This window comes from Capra hircus, chromosome 12 (genome assembly GCF_001704415.2).
Source record: "Capra hircus breed San Clemente chromosome 12, ASM170441v1, whole genome shotgun sequence".
Classification (NCBI taxonomy): Eukaryota; Metazoa; Chordata; class Mammalia; order Artiodactyla; family Bovidae; genus Capra; species Capra hircus.
This window is the reverse complement of record NC_030819.1, coordinates 35,759,632-35,779,971: the sequence shown is the minus strand read 5'-3', so window position 1 is coordinate 35,779,971 and position 20,340 is coordinate 35,759,632. Positions and strand designations below refer to the sequence as shown.

Below are 20,340 nucleotides of genomic sequence, written 5' to 3'. Positions count from 1 at the left end.
CCTTAGTGGTGTAAGAATTACCAAAAAAGGCTAACTCTTGGTCTTCTGTACTCCCTAAGAAAACCAAACATACTATTAGCCACTATTCCTCAACAGGGCACTGTTAACATTTTGTGAAGAGTTCAGTTCTTTATTGTAGGGGTGGTTTTATGCATTCCAAGATGGAATATAGATTATTATATTCTAGTCATTATATGTCAGTGACTCACAGTCACTGAGAGAACAAAAACCCATACCGTACATTTCTGAATTTTAGTATCAGCCAGCTTAAAACGCCTGCACCAGGGACAGTTTTTATGATCTTTTATTTCTGGTTCATCTACCATCTGTGGACGTAAGAGTCTTTGACATCTTATTATCTCCATTGCTCTCTATATTCCAGTACACTTTTTTTTATCATTTCCTACAAAGCACCTTTGTCTTTCCCATTTGTATTTGTTTGATTGGACTGCTATAACAAAATACCATAGACTTGGATGACTTAGCAAGCTTATTTTCTTTATTTTTTTTAAATTAATTATTATTTTTAAAATTTTGGGTTGCACTGGATCTTCATTGCTGCCCAAGGGCTTTCTCTAGTTGCAGCTAGCAGTGGCTTCTCTTGTTGTGAAGCACAGGCTCTAGGCACACAGTCTTCCATAGCTGCAGCTCTCGGGCTTAGTTGCTCTGCGGCTTAGTGGCTCTGTAATCTTCTTGTCCCCTGCATTGGCATGTGCATTCTTATCCACTGTACCACCAGGGAAGTCCTGGAAATTTATTTGCTTACTGTTCCGTAGGCTGGAACTCTATATCAGGGTGCCATCAAGGTTGGTTTCTGGTGGGGCCTCTCTTCCTGCCTTGCGGATGGTACCTTTTCACTGTGTCCTTAAGTGGCTTTTCTTTTTTGTGCATTTGGAAAAAGAAGTCTCTACTGTGTTTTCCTCTTTTCATAAGGTAGGTTTAGGGGCTCATCCTTATGACCTCATTTAACCTTAATCACTCCTTAAAAGCCCTGTCTCCAAGCATAATCACTGTGGGGATTAGGGCTTCAGCATATGAATTTCAGGAGAATGCCGTTCAGTCCCTGACACCATTTTTGTGCTCTGTAAGGGCCCAGTTTTTGTCTGGATATATCTTCCCATTTGCATAGTTGACACCCTCTCATCCTTTAGGTCTCACCTTAAAAGTCATTTTTCAGAGAGGCTTTCTTTCATTACTGTTAAGTAGGACCATCTCAGTGAATTTTCTGTCATAAAATCCTTTTGATTTTCTTCCTGGGATTTTAAAGTCTACAGTACTTTTTTGTTTGTTTGTTTATTCCATATATTTACTAGAATATGAGTTCCATGAGGATATGGGTCATCTTTGTCATATTTACCTTGAATCTCCAGGACAATGCTTGATGTATAGAGGCATTTATGAAAAATTGCACAGTATTAAATAAGGAGCACAGGATGTAGACAGCTTAGGCAAGATACTTTCCTCAACATAAAATGAAAATAATAACATCTACCTTATGGAATTGCTGTGCAGATTCATGAATTAATCATACAAAGTGCTTAGAATAGTACCTGGTATTTAATGGGCCTTCAATAAATACTAGGTAGTAATTTTATTTTACTAGGCTTTCAGAAAAACAAATATGGATGGCAGAGGATGAAGCTGAATAGTAGAGTGAAGCCAGATCAGGGGGTGGCTTTAATTTTATAAACAACGCCGAGTCACCAAAAGTGGTGTTTAGTGTTCAGCATATCGAGTTTAAAGTGATTTAATGGGTCACCTGTGTAGAAGTTGAATGTGGAGTCTAAAGCTCCAGGGAGATACGTGGTGTCTTGTCTTGGGTTGGCCAAAAAATTCATTCAGGTTTTTCTGTAGCAGCTTATGGAAGAACCTGAATGAACTTTTTGACCAACCCAATATCTTGTCTGGAAGTGGTTAGAACCGTGAGAATTCTACCGAGGGAGAATAGTGTGAACCGTAATAAACCCCTAGGGCACCTGGATGTTAAAGGAGTGGATAGAAGAAGAGCTGGTGACAGCAGTGTAATAACAATCGACATCATTGATCGTCTCTTTCAGAACGTTTTCATGGGAATGGAGTAGGTAGGAACCTTATCTCATGCAGAGATTTACAGACTAATTGAGACATCAGTAAAGGTCCTTTTAGAAGATAGGCCATAACATGTGGCCACAGAGTAGTTGTTTACTTGTGTGTTTTTTCCCATCCCATCATGATTGTCCAGCAGATTTTGGCTAATCCAGAAATTTGGACAGTAGCCCCACCTCATTTTTGCTTCATTAGCTTATACTGAAAGTTACTGCTTTCATGTTTCACTTGAGATTGGGAAAATAAAAGAACAACAGCAGGATATGAGGAGATTAAAGTGTTTTTTAAATTGTGAAGAAATATCAACGATGCTATAATGGAAACAACTTGCAAGTCAAATGTAAAGGAAAGAAAATAAAAATCCAAAAGAGTATTTTATTTGCCTTCAAACACCAGTTTTATTTCATGGGTAAAGCAATTTCTAACGTTTGTGATTGTCCATATTAATTTAGGAGTCAGCCCAGGTATGAGTAGACATCTCCTGATAATTTATTGTTTGTTTAACTTTTCACACAAAAAAACAAATTTATTGTATTGCCCAGGAACCTCCATACAAATACATAGTAATATTGAAAAATAATAGAAACTGGCACAGTTGCTTTATCTATGTATTTAAATAAACTGGCCAATATGGAAAATGTAGCAAAAGTGCTTTTAATATTTGTGTTTATTTCCTTCACATCTTTTCTTAGGTATTTTTTTCTAAAACAGTTGGGATCAAACATTTGTGGAATTTTTTTCTTAATATTTTATCATGAGTATTTTCTTATTTCATCAAAACCCTCTTTATAAATAATTCCTCATGGCAGTGTACTCTCATGCGAATGAATCATAATTTACTTTCTAGTTTCCTTAACTTTTGATATTTAGATTATCTTCAATTTTTTAAGCTAAAAATATAACTTCATTGAATATCTTTGTTTGTTCTTGTATTCATTCTAGGTCCTTTGTTTAAGGTTATTTCTTGTAAGTAGAATTACCTTGAGTCAAAGGGAAGAATGTTTTTAAAGTTCTTGTTACATAAATATGAAATTAGTGTCTTACTTTCATTTGATTGACCAAGTGATTTTTTTGAGCACCTACTATGCCAAGTATGGTACTAGAAACTATACATACAGAGATAAGTAAGATGCAAATTGTGTCTTCAGGGATCTCTTATTTCAGCAGAGATAGTCTCAAAATTAGCTGTTGCCCATGTTGAATTCTGTTTTTAAGTTTTGGTTTGTTTAATAGAGGGAAATAATATGGTTGATTGCTAAGATCATTTGAAGATCTGTTGTTTTCAAAGTTTCTGGAATGAATTTCAATCATGAAATTAAATGGTGAATGTAATTTATTTTGGTTAGTGTTGTCTTAGAAGCTTTTTTTGACTATTGGGTAAGCAGTGGGTAAATTCTGATTTCAGGTATATTTATACACAATTCAAGATAAATTGTGCGTGTCTGTGTATGTAGTTGGCTTTTTTGGCCCAGTCAGTGCAGACTGTCTGCAGTGCAGGGAGAGACTGTGTCAAGTTTTTTCTTCATTAGATGTTTGAGAATTATTTGCCTCACTTCATTTTACTCTGAAATACAGTTTTTCATTATTTTGATTATGTTAGAGTTACAAAGAGTCAAGATGTTTACATTTATTTTCCTTTTTTTAGGGATTTATTTTCTTTCCTTGACTTTGGAAAAAAACTGAAAATATTAGGAAAAATTGAGCCCTTATATAATGTACAATTTAAATACCTGATTGTCTTGGGAGAATCAGGGGGAACAGTAAATGAAATTCTGATGAAAAGTATCATGCATTTTAAGCTGGATAGTTTTGTCAAGAAATCTGAAATTGCATCTTTCGATCTCTCTCCCCCCCCCACATTTATTTCCCATATCCCATTTTCTTTATTCCATTCAAACATGAACTTTATGTCATTCTTAAAATTGAGAAATGCTCTGGAACTTGTAGTTTCATACTCTTTTGCCTTTTTCTCTGTTTCCGTTATCATTTTTTCAGTATATCATTACTGAATAGAAGCCAGTTTAGATTATGTGTGGAGTTGAGTGGGAGAGCTAAATTTGAAGGTGGAAGTATAAATTAAAATTAGTCATAGTGGGGGGAAATATTGAAATGGTTCTTTTTTCTGGTCTTTTGTTGTCACGCAGTCATATTGTGCCTCCATTCATGTAATCAGTTCTTCTTTATCTAATATCACGTGAAAATAGACGATGGTTAAGTAAATGAAATTTGTTATGAAAAGGGTCAGAATGTAGTTACTACTCTGTCCTGTTTACACTTCATTCCCCTTTCTTTTAGGTTATCAAGTATTTTGTTCAAAAGAGTTAAAGTAGTCTGTTTTTCTTTTTTATGCTTTCTGCATCATCATCTTTTTTTCTCCAGTATCAGGGCTTTGGTAATGGAGATATATTACTATTATTACTTTAAAGTAAGTTCTTACATGGAGTAGGAAATGGCAAGCCACGCCAGTATTCTTGCATAGAAATTTTCATAGACAGAGGAGCTTGGCGAGCTATAGTCCATGGAGTTGCAAAGAATCGAACACGATTAATCGAGCACAAGTTCTTGTATTGAACTTATATTGAACTTGGTCAGTTTACTCTTCCAGACCTGACTAGAAGTAACTCTTCTATTTAAAAACGTCTTCAACAATAAAAATAGAGTTGAAGTTATATTTGAAGATGGGGGGCTCTTCTGTTTGTTTGATTTTAAACCTCAGCTTTCCAAAGCAAACGGTTATTTTGAGATTTATTTGTTTTTGTTTGTAGTCAGTAAGAGTCTTATTTGGAGCTACTCTCCAATTGTTAAAAAAAAAAAAAAGGAATTTCTGGGACTTAGTCTGGTCAGCTTAACTAAGCTTGAGTTTAATGTAATATATATAGGTCATTATATTGATAGGGATTTCTGACATGGATAATTGTAAATGGAAGTGAGAAAATACAGTTGTTAAACAAGTAAGAGAAACAAATCTCTAAAGAATATCCAGAAATCTGTGGGTATTTTGATTTATTAGGTGAGCAAAATGAAGACATTTGCCCTTTTCCATGGAACAAGTAGGCATATTTTGTGTATTTTGATATCTAGCCCATGTTTCACTTTGACTTCTTTGCCAATTGAACATGGATACTTTGTAGGAAATTTGCATTTTTTTCATGAATCTAGTTAATCCTATTTTAAATTTGTACATCAAATTTAGTGTGATTCAATGTATTACACTGAAATTTATTCAAGCCTACAGGAATCCCTTTGGGATTAATTTATAATTTTGATTCTAAACTTTTAAAGTTTTATGTATGTGTATATACCCTCATAAACATATGGTCACCTTTATAATTTTACTTATTTTCGTGGCATTTGGCAGCCCTAGAGAAGTTCCTAATTTTTTTTCCTTTCCATGTGCCATTTTTTAGACTCAGTGGTGTCTTTAAAGTTTGAAAGGACATGTCCTATTCTGGAAATAACTTAAATTTAATTTCACGATTAAGTACATATTTTATCAACAAGTCAATTTAAAGTGTGATTTAGTAGGTAGGTATTCAAGCCAAAAGATTCTCACCATGAGATACCTAGGGTTGCTGGAAACACTGGGAATCACTTTGGGATGTTACAGTATCAGTCATGACTAATCTTGTGTCATTTATGGGTGAATGCAATTAAAATTGACTGCTGACATACATATCATTTTCCAAATATTCTCTTCAATCTCATTGCTTTTAAAAGTATGTCTGTCTTCTTATAACGATTGTTACCGTTTACTAAATACATCTTAAGTGGTGGGCATTATAATCAGCACTATGTGTATCCTATTCTAATCCTCTTAGTTTCAAAAGTTAGATACTACCCCATTTTACAGACTGGAAGACTAAGAAATTATTAACTTGCCAAAGTTACACAGCTTGTAAGTACTGCCCGTGCTCTTAAGGCAACAAAATGTATTGGTGAATCAAAAGTGCTAAAAGAAACAAAAACAAAGTGAAGTTTTTTAAATTTTTAGTTTGTCCTAAAAGCAAGGTTAGATACAGCAAATAATTTAATACCACTATGTAATGAATTATAAATGACTGTTGGGCATTGTGCCGAATACTTTGTTCTTTGTTGCCCTTATAGCTAAGTTAGCTCTTAGTCAGTAATAGATTTTTCCCTATGTTAAATCTAAAATCTTACCCATAAACTAACCAGTCCTTTGGTAATTATGTTATGTATATTTTGGAAAATAGTCATTAAAGTGTCTACCAACCAATGATCCCTTTATATTTAGGAAATTACATGGTTATAATGATATTTTTCTTAATAACGGGTTGCCCTTTTAAATGGGAAAACATTTTGGGTGTGAGCCAAAAATCTACTTACTTTATTTTAACATTTTAGAATAATTTAGATTTAAGCACTTAACATAACTATCAGTTGATTTCTTAATAGAGAATTAATATTAGTCCGACCCTCTGCCCCCTTTGTTAAAAGGTCCATATCATTTCTTTTTAGCATTTATTGCGTTTCTAATTCTTTAGTTATTATTAAGTACTTTAAAGAGTAATCTCTTAATTTTTCATGCTCACAGAAACATGTATACTAACTGAAGGAAAAGTAATTTGACTTTTTAAATCACACTCGATAGAAAATATTTTTATTAAAGACTTGAAATATTTTTTAAGTCTCCATGGCATTTCTAATTTTGTGGTTATTAAACAGTTTATAGAGTAATTGACTCATTTTTTCATACAAAATGACATACGCATTAACTCTGAAGGGAAAGTAACCTGACCTTTTAAGACCCAGGTGTGTGTTTGTTTTTTCTGAACTAATTATAAGTTTGAACTCCTTATTGCAAAATTCAGACTTAAATTGAAGAAAGTAGGGCAAATCACTAGACCATTCAGGTATGACCTAAATCAAATTCCTTACTATTACACAGTGGAAGTGACAAAGAGATTTAAGGGATTAGATCTGATAGATAGAGTGCCTGAAGACCTATGGACAGAGGTTCGTAACATTGCACAGGAGGCAATTATCAAGACCATCTCCAAGGAAAAGAAATGCAAAAAGGCAAATTGGTTGTCTGAGGAGGGCTGACAAATAGTTGAGAAATGAGAAGCTAAAGGCAAAGGAGAAAAGGAAAGATATACCCATTTGAATGCAGATTCCCAGAAAATAGCACAGAGAGATAAGAAAGCCTTCCTCAGTGATCAATGAAGGAAATAGAGGGAAACAATAGAATGGAAAAGACTAGAAGCCTCTTCAAGAAAATTAGAGATAGCAAGGGAACACTTCATGCACAGATAGGCACAATAAAGGACAGAAATGGTATGGACCAAAGAAGCAGATGTTAAGAAGAGGTGGCAAGAATACACAGAAGACCTATACAGAAAAGACTTTCATGACCCAGATAACCACAGTTATGTGATCACTCACCTAGAGCCAGACATCCTGGAATGTGAAATCAAGTGGGCCTCAGGAAACATCACTATGCACAAAGTTAGTGGAGGTGAATTCCACTGGAGCTATTTCAAATCCTAAAAGATGATGCTGTGAAAGTGCTGCCTCAATATGCCAGCATATTTGGAAAACTCAGCAGTGGCCCTAGGACTGGAAAAGGATTGGATTCCATTCCAACCCCAAAGAAAGGCAATGCCAAAGAATGTTCAAACTACTGCACAATTGCACTCATCTCACACACTAGTAAAGTAATGCTCAAAAATTCTCCAAGCCAGGTTCCAACAGTACATGAACTGTGAACTTCCAGATGTTCAAGCTGGATTTAGAAAAGGCAGAGGAACCAGAGATCAAATTGCCAACATCCACTGGATCATGGAAAAAGCAAGAGAGTTCCAGAAAAATCTCTTCTTCTGCTTTATTGACTATACCAAAGCCTTTGGTTCTGTGGACCACAACAAACTATGGAAAATTCTTCAAAATATGGAAATAACAGACCACCTGACCTGCTTCTTGAGAAATCTGTATGCAGGTCAGGAAGCAACAGTTGCAACAGTTACAACTGGACATGGAACAACAGACTGGTTCCAAATTGGGAAAGGAGTACGTCAAGGCTGTATATTGTCACCGTGCTTATTTAACTTCTATGCAGAGTATGTCATGTGAAATGCCGGGCTGGATAAAGCACAAGCTGGAATCAAGATTACGGGAGAAATGTCAGTAATCTCAGATAGCCGATGACACCACCCTAATAGAAAGTGAAGAGGAGCTAAAGAGCCTCTTGATGAAAGAGGAGAGTGAAAAAGGTGGCTTCAAATTCAACATTCAGAAACCTAAGATCATGGCATCTGGTCGCATCACTTCATGGCAAATAGATGGGGAAACAATGGAAACAGCCAGAAGACTTTATTTTCTTGGGTTACAAAATCACTGCAGTTGGTGACTGGAGCCGTGAAATTAAAAGATGCTTGCTCCTTGGAAGAAAAGCTATGACCAACCTAGACAGCATATTAAAAAGCAGAGACATTACTTTGCCAACAAAGGTCCGTTTTGTCAGAGCTATGGTTTTTTCCATTAGTCATGTATGGATGTCAGAGTTGACCATAAAGAAAGCTGAGCGCCGAAGAATTGATGCTTTTCAACTGCAATGTTGGAGAAGACTCTTGAGAGTCCCTTGACTGCAAGGAGATCCAACCAGTACATCCTAAAGGAAATCAGTCCTGAATATTCAGTGGAAGGACTGATGCTGAAGCTGAAACTTCAGTACTTTGGCCACCTGATGTGAAAAGCTGATTCATTTGAAAAGACCCTGATGCTAGGAAAGATTGAAGGCAGGAGAAGAAAGGGGCGACAGAGGATAAAATGCTTGGATGGCATCACTGGCTTGATGGACATGAGTTTGAGCAGGCTCTGGCAGTTGGTGATGGACATTCTCAGAAGCCTTGCATGCTGCAGTCCATGGGTTCCCAAAGAGTAGGACACGACTTAGCCACTGAACTGAACTAAGTTTGAAAACAGAAAGATTTGAGCCATTGATTGGGAATACAGATAGAGATAGTAATAGGTTTGCCTCTACAAATAAGATAGTTGGCAGCTGACAGGTGGGTGGATTCGTGTGTGATGAAAACAATGAAATATGAGTCAAGAGTCATGGGTTCTGCCTCTGCCGTTGGTCACTACTTACATGCTTTGGGCAAGTAAACTGAGCCCTTGTGCCTCTGAAAAGTGCTAACACAGTCATGATGCTTATGGACTGTATCCAAAGAGCTAACTGTAATTTTTTTAAAACTCAGAGGATTTAAGTCATAATCAGAATAGTTAAATTAAAATCTCGAAAGTCTATATCTAATTTGTTTATGCAGAAATGGTTTGTTAAACTCAGAGCTCTTTATGGAGAACAAAGCATTTAATTCCTAGAGTTTCTGAAAAGGCTATTCTGGGATTTTCCAAACTGTAAAGAAGAGATAGGTTTATATTGCCTGGGCAGTGGTATGTATGAAGTCACATTGTACTGTTGCAAACCCCCACAGTAAGCAGAGGGGGCGTGGGTTCAGTGTTAATGTTCTGGCAGACGTCGATATTATTGATACTCAAAGTTGGCTTAAAGCTCAACACTCAGAAAACGAAGATCGTGGCATCTGGTCCCATCACTTCATGGGAAATAGATGGGGAAACAGTGGAAACAGTGTCAGACTTTATTTTGGGGGGCTCCAAAATCACTGCAGATGGTGGTTGCAGTCATGAAATTAAAAGACGCTTACTCCTTGGAAGAAAAGTTATGACCAAACTAGATAGTATATTCAAAAGCCAACTATATTACTTTGCCAACTAAAGTCTGTCTAGTCAAGGCTATGGTTTTTCCTGTGGTCATGTATGGATGTGAGAGTTGAACTGTGAAGCAGGCAGAACGCCGAAGAATTGATGCTTTTGAACTGTGGTGTGGTGGCTGTGCAGGCACAGGAGGGCCTAGAGGAGCCATCCCACGTTGAAGGTCAGGAAGGGTGGTGGGAGGAGATACCCCTCATTCAAGGTAAGGAGCAGCAGCTGCGCTTTGCTGGAGCAGCTGTGAAGAGATACTCCACACCCAAGGTAAGAGAAACCCAAGTAAGATGATAGGTGTTGCAAGAGGGCATCAGAGGGCAGACGCACTGAAACCATACTCACAGAAAACTAGTCAATCTAATCACACTAGGACCACAGCCTTGTCAAACTCAATGAAACTAAGCCATGCCTGTGGGGCAACCCAAGACGGGTGGGTCATGGTGGAGAGGTCTGACAGAATGTGGTCCACTGGAGAAGGGAATGGCAAACCACTTCAGTATTCTTGCCTTGAGAACCCCATGAACAGTATGAAAAGGCAAAATGATAGGATGCTGAAAGAGGTACTCCTGAGGTCAGTAGGTACCCAATATGCTACTGGAGGTCAGCAGAGAAATAACTTCAGAAAGAATGAAGGGGTGGAGCCAAAGCAAAAACAATACCCAGCTGTGGATGTGACTGGTGATAGAAGCAAGGTCCAATGCTGAAAAGAGCAGTGTTGCATAGGAACCTGGACTGTCAGGTCCGTGAATCAAGGCAAACTGGAAGTGGTCAAACAGGAGATGGCAAGAGTGAATGTCGACGTTGTAGGAATCAGCGAACTAAAATGGACTGTAATGGGTGAATTTAACTCAGATGACCATTATATCTACTACTGCGGGTAGGAATCCCTCAGAAGAAATGGAGTAGCCATCATGGTCAACAAAAGAGTCTGAAATGCAGTACTTGGATGCAATCTCAAAAATGACAGAATGATCTCTGTTCATCTCCAAGGCAAACCATTCAAAATCACGGTAATCCAAGTCTATGCGCCAACCAGTAATGCTGAAGAAGCTGAATTTGAACGGTTTTATGAAGACCTACAAGACCTTTTAGAAGTAACACCCAAAAAAGATGTCCTTTTCATTATAGGGGACTGGAATGCAAAAGTAGGAAGTCAAGAAACACCTGGACTAACAGGAAATTTGGCCTTGGAATGCAGAATGAAGCAGGGCAAAGACGAATAGAGTTTTGCCAAGAAAATGCACTGGTCATAGCAAACACCCTCTTCCAACAACACAAGAGAAGACTCTACACATGGACATCACCAGATGGTCAAGACCAAAATCAGATTAATTATATTCTCTGCAACAAAAGATGGAGAAGCGCTATACAGTCAATAAAATCAAGACCAGGAGCTGACTGTGGCTCAGATCATGAACTCCTTATTACCAAATTCAGAATGAAATTGAAGAAAGCAGGGAAAACCGCTACACCATTCAGGTATGACTTAAATCGAATCTCTTATGATTATACAGTGGAAGTGAGAAATAGATTTAAGGGCCTAGATCTGATAGATAGAGTGCCTGATGAACTATGGAACGAGGTTCGTGACATTGTACAGGATACAGAGATGAAGACCATTCCCATGGAAAAGAAATGCAAAAAAGCAAAATGGCTGTCTGGGGAGGCCTTACAAATAGCTGTGAAAAGAAGAGAAGCGAAAAGCAAAGGAGAAAAGGAACGATATAAGCATCTGAATGCAGAGTTCCAAAGACTAGCAAGAAGAGATAAGAAAGCCTTCTTCAGCGATCAATACAAAGAAATAGAGGAAAACAACAGAATGGGAAAGACTAGAGATCTCTTCAAGAAAATTAGAGAACCAAGGGAACATTTCATGCAAAGATGGGCTCGATAAAAGACAGAAATGGTATGGACCTAACAGAAGCAGAAGATATTAAGAGGTGGCAAGAATACACAGAAGAACTGTACAAAAAAGATCTTTACAACCTGGATAATCATGATGGTGTAATCACTCATCTAGAGCCAGACATCCTGGAATGTGAAGTCAAGTGGGCCTTAGAAAGCATCACTACGAACAAAGCTAGTAGAGGTGATGAAATTCCAATTGAGCTATTTCAAATCCTGAAAGATGATGCTGTGAAAGTGCTGCACTCAATATGCCAGCAAATTTGGAAAACTCAACAGTGGCCACAGGACTGGAAAAGGTCAGTTTTCATTCCAATCCCAAAGAAAGGCAATGCCAAAGAATGCTCAAACTACCACACAGTTGCACTCATCTCACACACTAGTAAAGTAATGCTCAAAATTCTCCAAGCCAGGCTTCTGCAGTACGTGAACCGTGAACTTCCTGATGTTCAAGCTGGTTTTAGAAAAGGCAGAGGAACCAGAGATCAAATTGCCAACATCTGCTGGATCATGGAAAAAGCAGCAGAGTTCCAGAAAAACATCTATTTCTGCTTTATTGACTATGCCAAAGCCTTTGACTGTGTGGATCACAATAAACTGTGGAAAATTCTGAAAGAGATGGGCATACCAGACCACCTGACCTGCCTCTTGAGCAATCTGTATGCAGGCCAGGAAGCAACAGTTAGAACTGGACATGGAACAACAGACTGGTTCCAAATAGGAAAAGGAGTACGTCAAGGCTGTATATTGTCACCCTGCTTATTTAACTTCTATGCAGAGTACATCATGAGAAATGCTGGACTGGAAGAAGCACAAGCTGGAATCAAGATTGCCGGGAGAAATATCAATAACCTCAGATATGCAGATGACACCACGCTTATGGCAGAAAGTGAAGAGGAACTAAAAAGCCTCTTGATGAGAGTGAAAGAGGAGAGTGAAAAATTTGGCTTAAAACTCAACAATCAGAAAACGAAGATCATGGCGTCTGGTCTCATCACTTCATGGGAAATAGATGGGGAAACAGTGGAAACAGTGTCAGACTTTATTTTTGGGGACTCCAAAATCACTGCAGATGGTGATTGCAGCCATGAAATTTAAAGACGCTTCCTCCTTGGAAGAAAAGTTATGAGCAACCTAGATAGTATATTCAAAAGCAGAGACATTACTTGGCTGACTAAGGTCCGTCTAGTCAAGGCTATGGTTTTTCCAGTAGTCATGTATGGATGTGAGAGTTGAACTGTGAAGAAGGCTGAGCACCGAAGAACTGATGTTTTTGAACTGTGGTGTTGGAGAAGAGTCCTGAGAGTCCCTTGGACTGCAAGGAGATCCAGCCAGTCCATTCTGAAGGAGATTAGCCCTGGGATTTCTTTGGAAGGAATGAGGCTAAAGCTGAAACTCCAGTACTTTGGCCACCTCATGCGAAGAGTTGACTCATTGGAAAAGACCTTTATGCTGGGAGGGATTGGGGGCAGGAGGAGAAGGGGACGACAGAGGATGAGATGGCTGGATGGCATCACTAACTCTATGGATGTGAGTCTGAGTGTACTCCGGGAGCTGGTGATGGACAGGGAGGCCTGGCGTGCTGCGATTCATGGGGTCGCAGAGAGTCAGACACGACTGAGCGACTGAACTGAAATGAACTGAATGAAGTACACAGTTTTTAACAATTTCAGATTCCTTTACCAGAGCTGAAAAACTGAGGAATTGAGTGCTTTATGCAGATGCTCCAGAAAGTCAGCTCTTGATTAAAATCTTCTGAAAGACTCAAGAATAAGTTATCAGTGTCTGATCTTTTCCAATTAGTATGGAAGGGAAATTGGATATTTATTCTGAAGATTCTACTCGCAGTTTAAATTTTCATATTTGAAAGCAAAGCTGACTTAGCTGTCAATGCAATTGCTTAAGTAACTAATACTACAGTGGAAAAGTTGGTGAATATGTCTTTAATCTTTGTAATTCTAAGAGAGAGCCTATGAAGTTTAAGATGCCTTAATAGCATTCTTCATATCAAAGTCTTTTCATCTCTTAAAATAATATTACTTGAATGTCCTTTGTGAATTATCATATAAATTTTTCATTTGAATTGAAAATATTTATGATGTACACTATTATGTCTGTGTTATGAGTTAAATTATTTTTATAAATTGTACAGTTGGAGAAAATTTGTATATATTGTATTCCTATAGCTTTAAGCAATAGAAATAAGTATGAGTAAAAATTTAAAATGATTGGTTCTAATGCTTAATATCTCAACATAGTCATTTACTGACAAAAACAATACTTAGTATGCTAGCAATATGATAGTAGATAAAAGATTTTCCTAAGTGCATCACAAAGCAGTTACAAGTAAGACAGTCATAATGTAGTAATGTATTTTATACTGTAGAATACTTGCCAATAGAAATAGATGCATACACTCGTGAACTTTGGTGTATGAAACTTACTCAGAAGGTTGTGCTTTTGAACATATCCTATCTTTCTTTCTTTCCTTTCTCTTGTATATGGAAAACATGAACAAAAAGGGCTAAAATTACCCATAGATAATCTGATCATGTTTGGGAAAAAATAGTATCTTCTTCTTTATTGTTTTTTAACAGTTTTTCTTAAAAACAACAACAACAACAACAACGAAAAAAAACACATTGTTTAACACTGGCTCTTAGCTGCAACATGTGGTATCTAGTTCCTTGACCAGGGATTGAATCCGAGCTCCCTGCATTAGGAGCACGGAGTCCTTACCACTGGACCACCAAGGAAGTTCCCCTTAACAGTTTTTTTTTTTTTTAAGATAGTTTTATTTATGTATTTATTTTTGGCTGTCCTGGGTCTTCGTTGCAGCATGGACTTTTCTCTATTTGCAGCGAGCAGGGGCTACTCTTTAGCTGCAGTGTGCGGGCTTCTCATTGCAGGGGCTTCTCTGGTTGTGGAGTCCAGGCTCTAGGGCACACAGGCTTCAATAGTTGCAGCTCCCAGGCTCTAGAGCTCAGGCTCAGTAGTTGTGGTATACAAGTTTAGTTGCTCCATGGCTTAGGGGATATTCCTGGATCAGGGATTGAATCCATATCCCTTGCTTTGGCAGGCAGATTCTTTACCATTGAGCCACCAGGGAAGCACATATCTTCATCTTTAAATAGAAATGATCGTAATTTCTACCTTAGTGGGATCATTGGAAGAATCTATATAGAACATTTGGTATACAATAGTAAGCACTCAGTGTTAGCTGTTAATATTGTTGACTAATGAACATATGAACTAGTGTGACTATTCACTACTGCATGTGCTTAGTTACTCAGTTGTGTCCAACTCTCTGCAGCCTCATGGACTGTAGCCCGTGAAGCTCCTCTGTCCACGGGATTTTCCAGGCAATAATACTGGATGGGGTTGCCATTTCCTACTCCAGGGATCTTCCTGACCCAGGGATCGAACATGTGTCTCTTGTGTCTGCTGCATTGGCAGGTGGATTCTTTATGATTAGTGCCACCTGGGAAGCAGTTTATTTTAATATGTTAAAGACTCAAGAAGAAAAGGTAGACAGTATGTACCAACAGATAGGGAATATCAACAGAGTTGGAAGCTATAAGAAAGAATCAAGTGGAAATCTAGAAATGAAAAGCACAATACCAGAGACAAAGAATGCCTTTAATGGGTTTGCCAATAGACTCAACAAAGTAGAAGAAAATATGTGAAGTAAATGTGAAAATAAATTGTGAAATTTCTGCCTTATTGACTGTGCCAAATCCTTTGACTGTGTGGATCACAACAAACTGTGGAAAATTCTGAAAGAGATGGGAATACCAAACCACCTGACCTGCCTGTTAAGAAATCTGTATGCAAGTCAGGAAGCAACATTTAGAACTGGACATGGAACAAAGGACTGGTTTCAAATAGGGAAAGGAGTACAGCACAGCTGTATATTGTCACCCTTCTTATTTAACTTATATACAGAGTACATCATGAGAAACGCTGGGCTGGATGAAGCACAAGTTGGAATCAAAATTGCCGGGAGAAATATCAATAAGCTCAGATATGCAGATGATAACACTCTTATGGCAGAAAGTGAAGAAGAATTAAAGGACCTCTTGATTAAAGTAAAAGAGGAAAGTGAAAAAGGTGGCTTAAAGCTCAACATTCAGAAAACGAAGATCATGGCATCCGGTCCCATCACTTCGGGAAATAGATGGGGAAACAGTGAGAAGACTGTTTTGGGGGGGCTCCAAAATCACGGCAGATGGTGATTGCAGCCATGAAATTAAAAGACACTTACTCCTTGGAAGGAAAGTTATAACCAACCTAGACAGCATATTAAAAAGCCAGAGATATTACTTTGCCAACAAGGGTCCATCTAGTCAAGGCTATGGTTTCTCTAGTAGTCATGTATGGATGTAAGAGTTGCTATAAAGAAACCTGAGCGCCGAAGAATTGATGCTTTTGAACTGTGGTGTTGGAGAAGACTCTTGAGAGTCCATTGGACTGCAAGGAGATCCAACCAGTCCATTCTAAAGATCAGTCCTGAGTGTTCATTGGAAGGACTGATGTTGAAGCTAAAGCTCCAATAGTTTGGCCACCTGATGCAGAGAGCTGGCTCATTTGAAAAGACCCTGATGCTGGGAAAGATTGAAGGCAGGAGGAGAAGGGGATGACAGAGGATGAGATGGTTGGATGGCATCACCAACTCAACGGACATGAGTTTCGGTAAACTCTGGGATTTGGTGAGGATTGGGGAAGCCTGGTGTGCTGCAGTCCATGGGGTCGCAGAGTCGTATACAACTGAGTGACTGAACTGAACTGAACCCAAACTGAATCATGAAAATAAAAAATCATGGAGGTTAAAAAAAACACAAGAAAAAACTCCCAGATCATCCAAAAGCCGTGGGTCAGTTTCAGATGATCTAATATGTATAAGTAGAATCAGATACAAAAGAGAATGGTGGGTGTGAGGAGTGGGCATATAACAGAAGAAAAATGTGTTTATGGCCAACTATTTTACAAAAATTAATTAAACACATCAAACCACAGCTTCAAGATTTTCAAGAGAGCAGTAGGTAGGATAAATACCTCTACCCACCACAACACACACACAGACAAACACACACACGCCAACACACACACACCCCACCACCGCCACCGCCACCCCCCCGCCAGATACATAATATTCAAACTGCTTGAAACCCCAGATAAGTAGAAAATGTTCAATGTTGCCGGAGGAAAAAGATACATTAGATACAAAGTAACAAAGTTAAGAATTACAGCAGACTTGTCTTCAGAAATTATGCAAGCCAGACAATGAAATTATTTTTAAAGTGCTAAAAGAAGTATTTGAAACAAAAATATTTTTCAAAAAAAAGGAGAAAGTCTTTTATACAAACAAAAACTGAGAGAATTCATTACAAGCTTACCTGCACTACATCTTGGAGGCACACATGAGAGCACTGTCAATGGACCAAGTGAAGGTAAATATATATTGTGTTTTTTAAGTTGTTCTAAAAGATAACTAAAAGTGCACATGGACAGACCATGTTCTGGGTCACAGAATCTTGGCAAATTTTTTAAAAATTTCAGTTATACGAAGAATGTTTTTTAACTACAGTGGAATTAAATTAGAGATTAATAGCAATAAAAAGTATCTAGGAAATTTCCAAATATTTAGAAATTAAACAGCACATTTCCAAGTAGCTCGTAGATCAAAGAGGAAGTCACCAAGAAAAATAGAAAACATACTAAAAATATTACTTTAATTGAATATTAGTTGATTTTTGATGCTGTGTTAATTTCTGGTGTACATCAAAGTGGTTCAGTTACACATATATTTTTTTTCGAACTATTTTCCATCATGGTTTATTACAGAATACTGAATAGAGTTCCCTGGGCTCTACAGTAGGATCTTGCTGTTACCCTCAAATGGTGCAGGAAAGAAAAAGAACTGTGTAGAGAGACAGGAAGAGAGAGTGTAGGTACAGATGGTAAAGGAAATTGGGATAAAATGTCATAGGTAGATCTAGGTGCTTCCTGTATACTCTTTTTATTTCTATGAAACTGAAAGTGTTAGTTGCTCAATCATGTCCAACTCTTTGTGACCCCATGGACCGTAGCCTGCCAGGCTAATCTGTCCGTGGGATTCTCCAGGCAAGAATACTGGAGTGGGTTCCTGCGCCTTCCTCCAGGGGGTCTTCCCGACCCAGGGCTTGAACCTGAGTCTCCCACACTGCAGACAGTTTCTTTTCTGTCTGAGCCACCACAGTAAGCACTCAATAAATACTAGTGATGCAGCCCATTGTGTGTGCAGCCTATCTGGGCCTCAGACTGTTTGTGAGAGCAGACACTTTAGTATATACACCTTTGTTCCCCTGAAGAGCCAAGTAAAGCATTCATTTGTGTATTTCTAACTGATTGATTCTTATTATGAGCAGCTACAGTGTTCACAAACAAGTTTAAAACCCTCATCACAATGATAGCTTTAAGTTGTTGTATTGTTTACATGGATCAAAAGTGCTAAGTAGGATCATAGAATTTTAGTGTTGAAAGAATCTTAGAAATCATTCAGGGAAAACCCCTTCATTTTCCTTAAGAGAATAAGTCTTGGTTAGTGAAACCCATTATCACTAGTGAAGTCGCTCAGTCGTGTCCAATTCTTTTTGTAACCCCTATGGGCTGTAGCCTACCAGGCTTCTCCGTTGATGGGATTTTCCAGGCAAGAGAACCGAAATGGCTTGCCTTTTCCTTCTCCAGGGGATCTTCCTGACCCAGGGATCAAACCCAGGTCTCCTGCATTGCGGGCAGACGCTTTACCCTCTGAGCCACCAGGGAATTTATACCACTACCCTTTTTACTTCTCACTATGGTTGTTAGTGACTATAACTTTATCATACTGCTTTAAACTTAGTGTCATGTACTGGTATCATTTATTGGGGGTGACAGTTGTCAAATTATCATGTGGATTACCATGAATAAGTTAGTTACTATTCAGCATGTACATTTCATGGGATATCTTGGGTCGGGTTTGCCTTTTGTGGTACAGCAGTGTTTGGTAGGATGTTTCCCAAAAATCTAACTTTAAAGAGGATTACACCTAGGAAACTAGTCTAATAAATTAGTATTAAAATATTTTTCTTGGCCACTTAGGCTGTACACCCTGGCGATTAAGATCATTGGATTCTAGAACCAGATTTCCTGTATTTGAATCCAAGCCCTGCTACTTCCTGGCAGTGTGACCTGGGTTATGTTACTTCACTTCTTTGTCCTGATTCCTCTTTTGTAAAATGAAAATAATTATAACAACTATCTCATGGGTTACTGGGAGATTAAATGAATTAATTAATGTAAAGTGCTTAAAAGGATGCTTGGCACTAAATAAATGATGCATATTTTAACTAATACTAAAGTGAAGTCGCTCAGTTGTGTATGACTCTTTGTGACCCCATGGACTATAGCCTAACAGGCTCCTGCGTCCATGGGATTTTTCAGGCAAGAGTGCTGGAATGGGTTGCCGTATCCTTCTCCAGGGGATCTTCCTAGCCCAGGGATCGAACCCAGGTCTCCCACATTGTAGGCAGATGCTTTATCGTCTGAGCCACCAGGAAAGTCCTCATAACTAGAAGATGGCTAATAAGCCATGATAGTTTCTATTTAACTTCTCAGCATAAGAGGATAATTTATGCATGGCATCCTGTTTCTGAGGGATTTTGAAGTGGCTTTTTTTTTCTTAGCACTTATTCCTTCTAAGAAAATCTTTTACCAGTGCCTATCACCATGCAGTTTTCTTTTACATGTAATTCTTTGTATGTGTTACATGTTTTGTGTGTGTCTTCTTTTTTTAAAAGAATTTGCTGTAATAATTCCATATTAGTGGCTTTAATTCCATGAATCTGTGCTATACAAATGAGAATATGTAAATATTTTAGATGTGTATTGAATAGAAGCTGTGGAATATAACCTGATACCGTGGTTATGTATTTCCACTTTATATGCGTTTAACTAATGTTCATTTACGATCCTTTTCTAGATTATGATTGGTTAAAAGGTACTAGACCATATAAATCGAAGTGTGACCATACGTTGCTTTTAAGAATAACTGACCTCCCAGTGACGTGGTCTAAGTAAAGTGTTCTCTTTTTTAATTATGTAGTCCTCCTCGCCATCCTCATCACAGCCTCATTCTAGCCACTGCAGAACGAAGGCCTCATCATTGTGTCACCATGCATCCCTGCCCTGGGTCAAACGTAGCCATGTAGGCCCTGCAAAGGCTACCAGTCCATCTCTTCGTCTTCGTCGCTGGCGACCCTTCTTACGTCTGCCATCTTTGGGTCTCCATTCTGTTGTAAGTGTAGTCAATCTTCCATCTCTTCTTCCAGTGACAGGGGTAGTCCATTTTTTCCCTTAAATTTCTTCAGTCTTCAGAGTGCTTTTCTCTTGGTTCATCAGCCATGAGCTTTTTCTCCCCTGATAAGATTGCAAGCATACCTCTATGCTTTGCAGTTCAGCTTGACTTTGACCAGTGCCTTGGTGAACATCCATCTTTCCGCTCCATATCCTGCCAGCATAAAGGTGCCTGTCTTTTGATGGGTGCTGATCGCCATTCATGATAATGTTTAAGTTCCGGTCAGT

The 20,340-nt window shown here is 38.2% G+C and overlaps 1 protein-coding gene across 4 annotated transcripts in view; it reads left to right on the top strand.

The window, feature by feature from the left end:
* UCHL3 (ubiquitin C-terminal hydrolase L3) overlaps positions 1-20,340 on the top strand; it is a 52,843-nt gene that overhangs the window by 21,951 nt on the left and 10,552 nt on the right. For 3 of the 4 annotated variants that reach the window (XM_018056500.1, XM_018056501.1, XM_018056503.1), the window contains one exon: positions 19,862-20,053. The exons of the other annotated variant lie outside the window; for it this stretch is intronic. In XM_018056500.1, the coding sequence (XP_017911989.1) occupies positions 19,862-20,053 (192 nt within the window). The remainder of the gene's footprint in view (positions 1-19,861; positions 20,054-20,340) is intronic. 4 annotated transcript variants of the gene reach the window in all.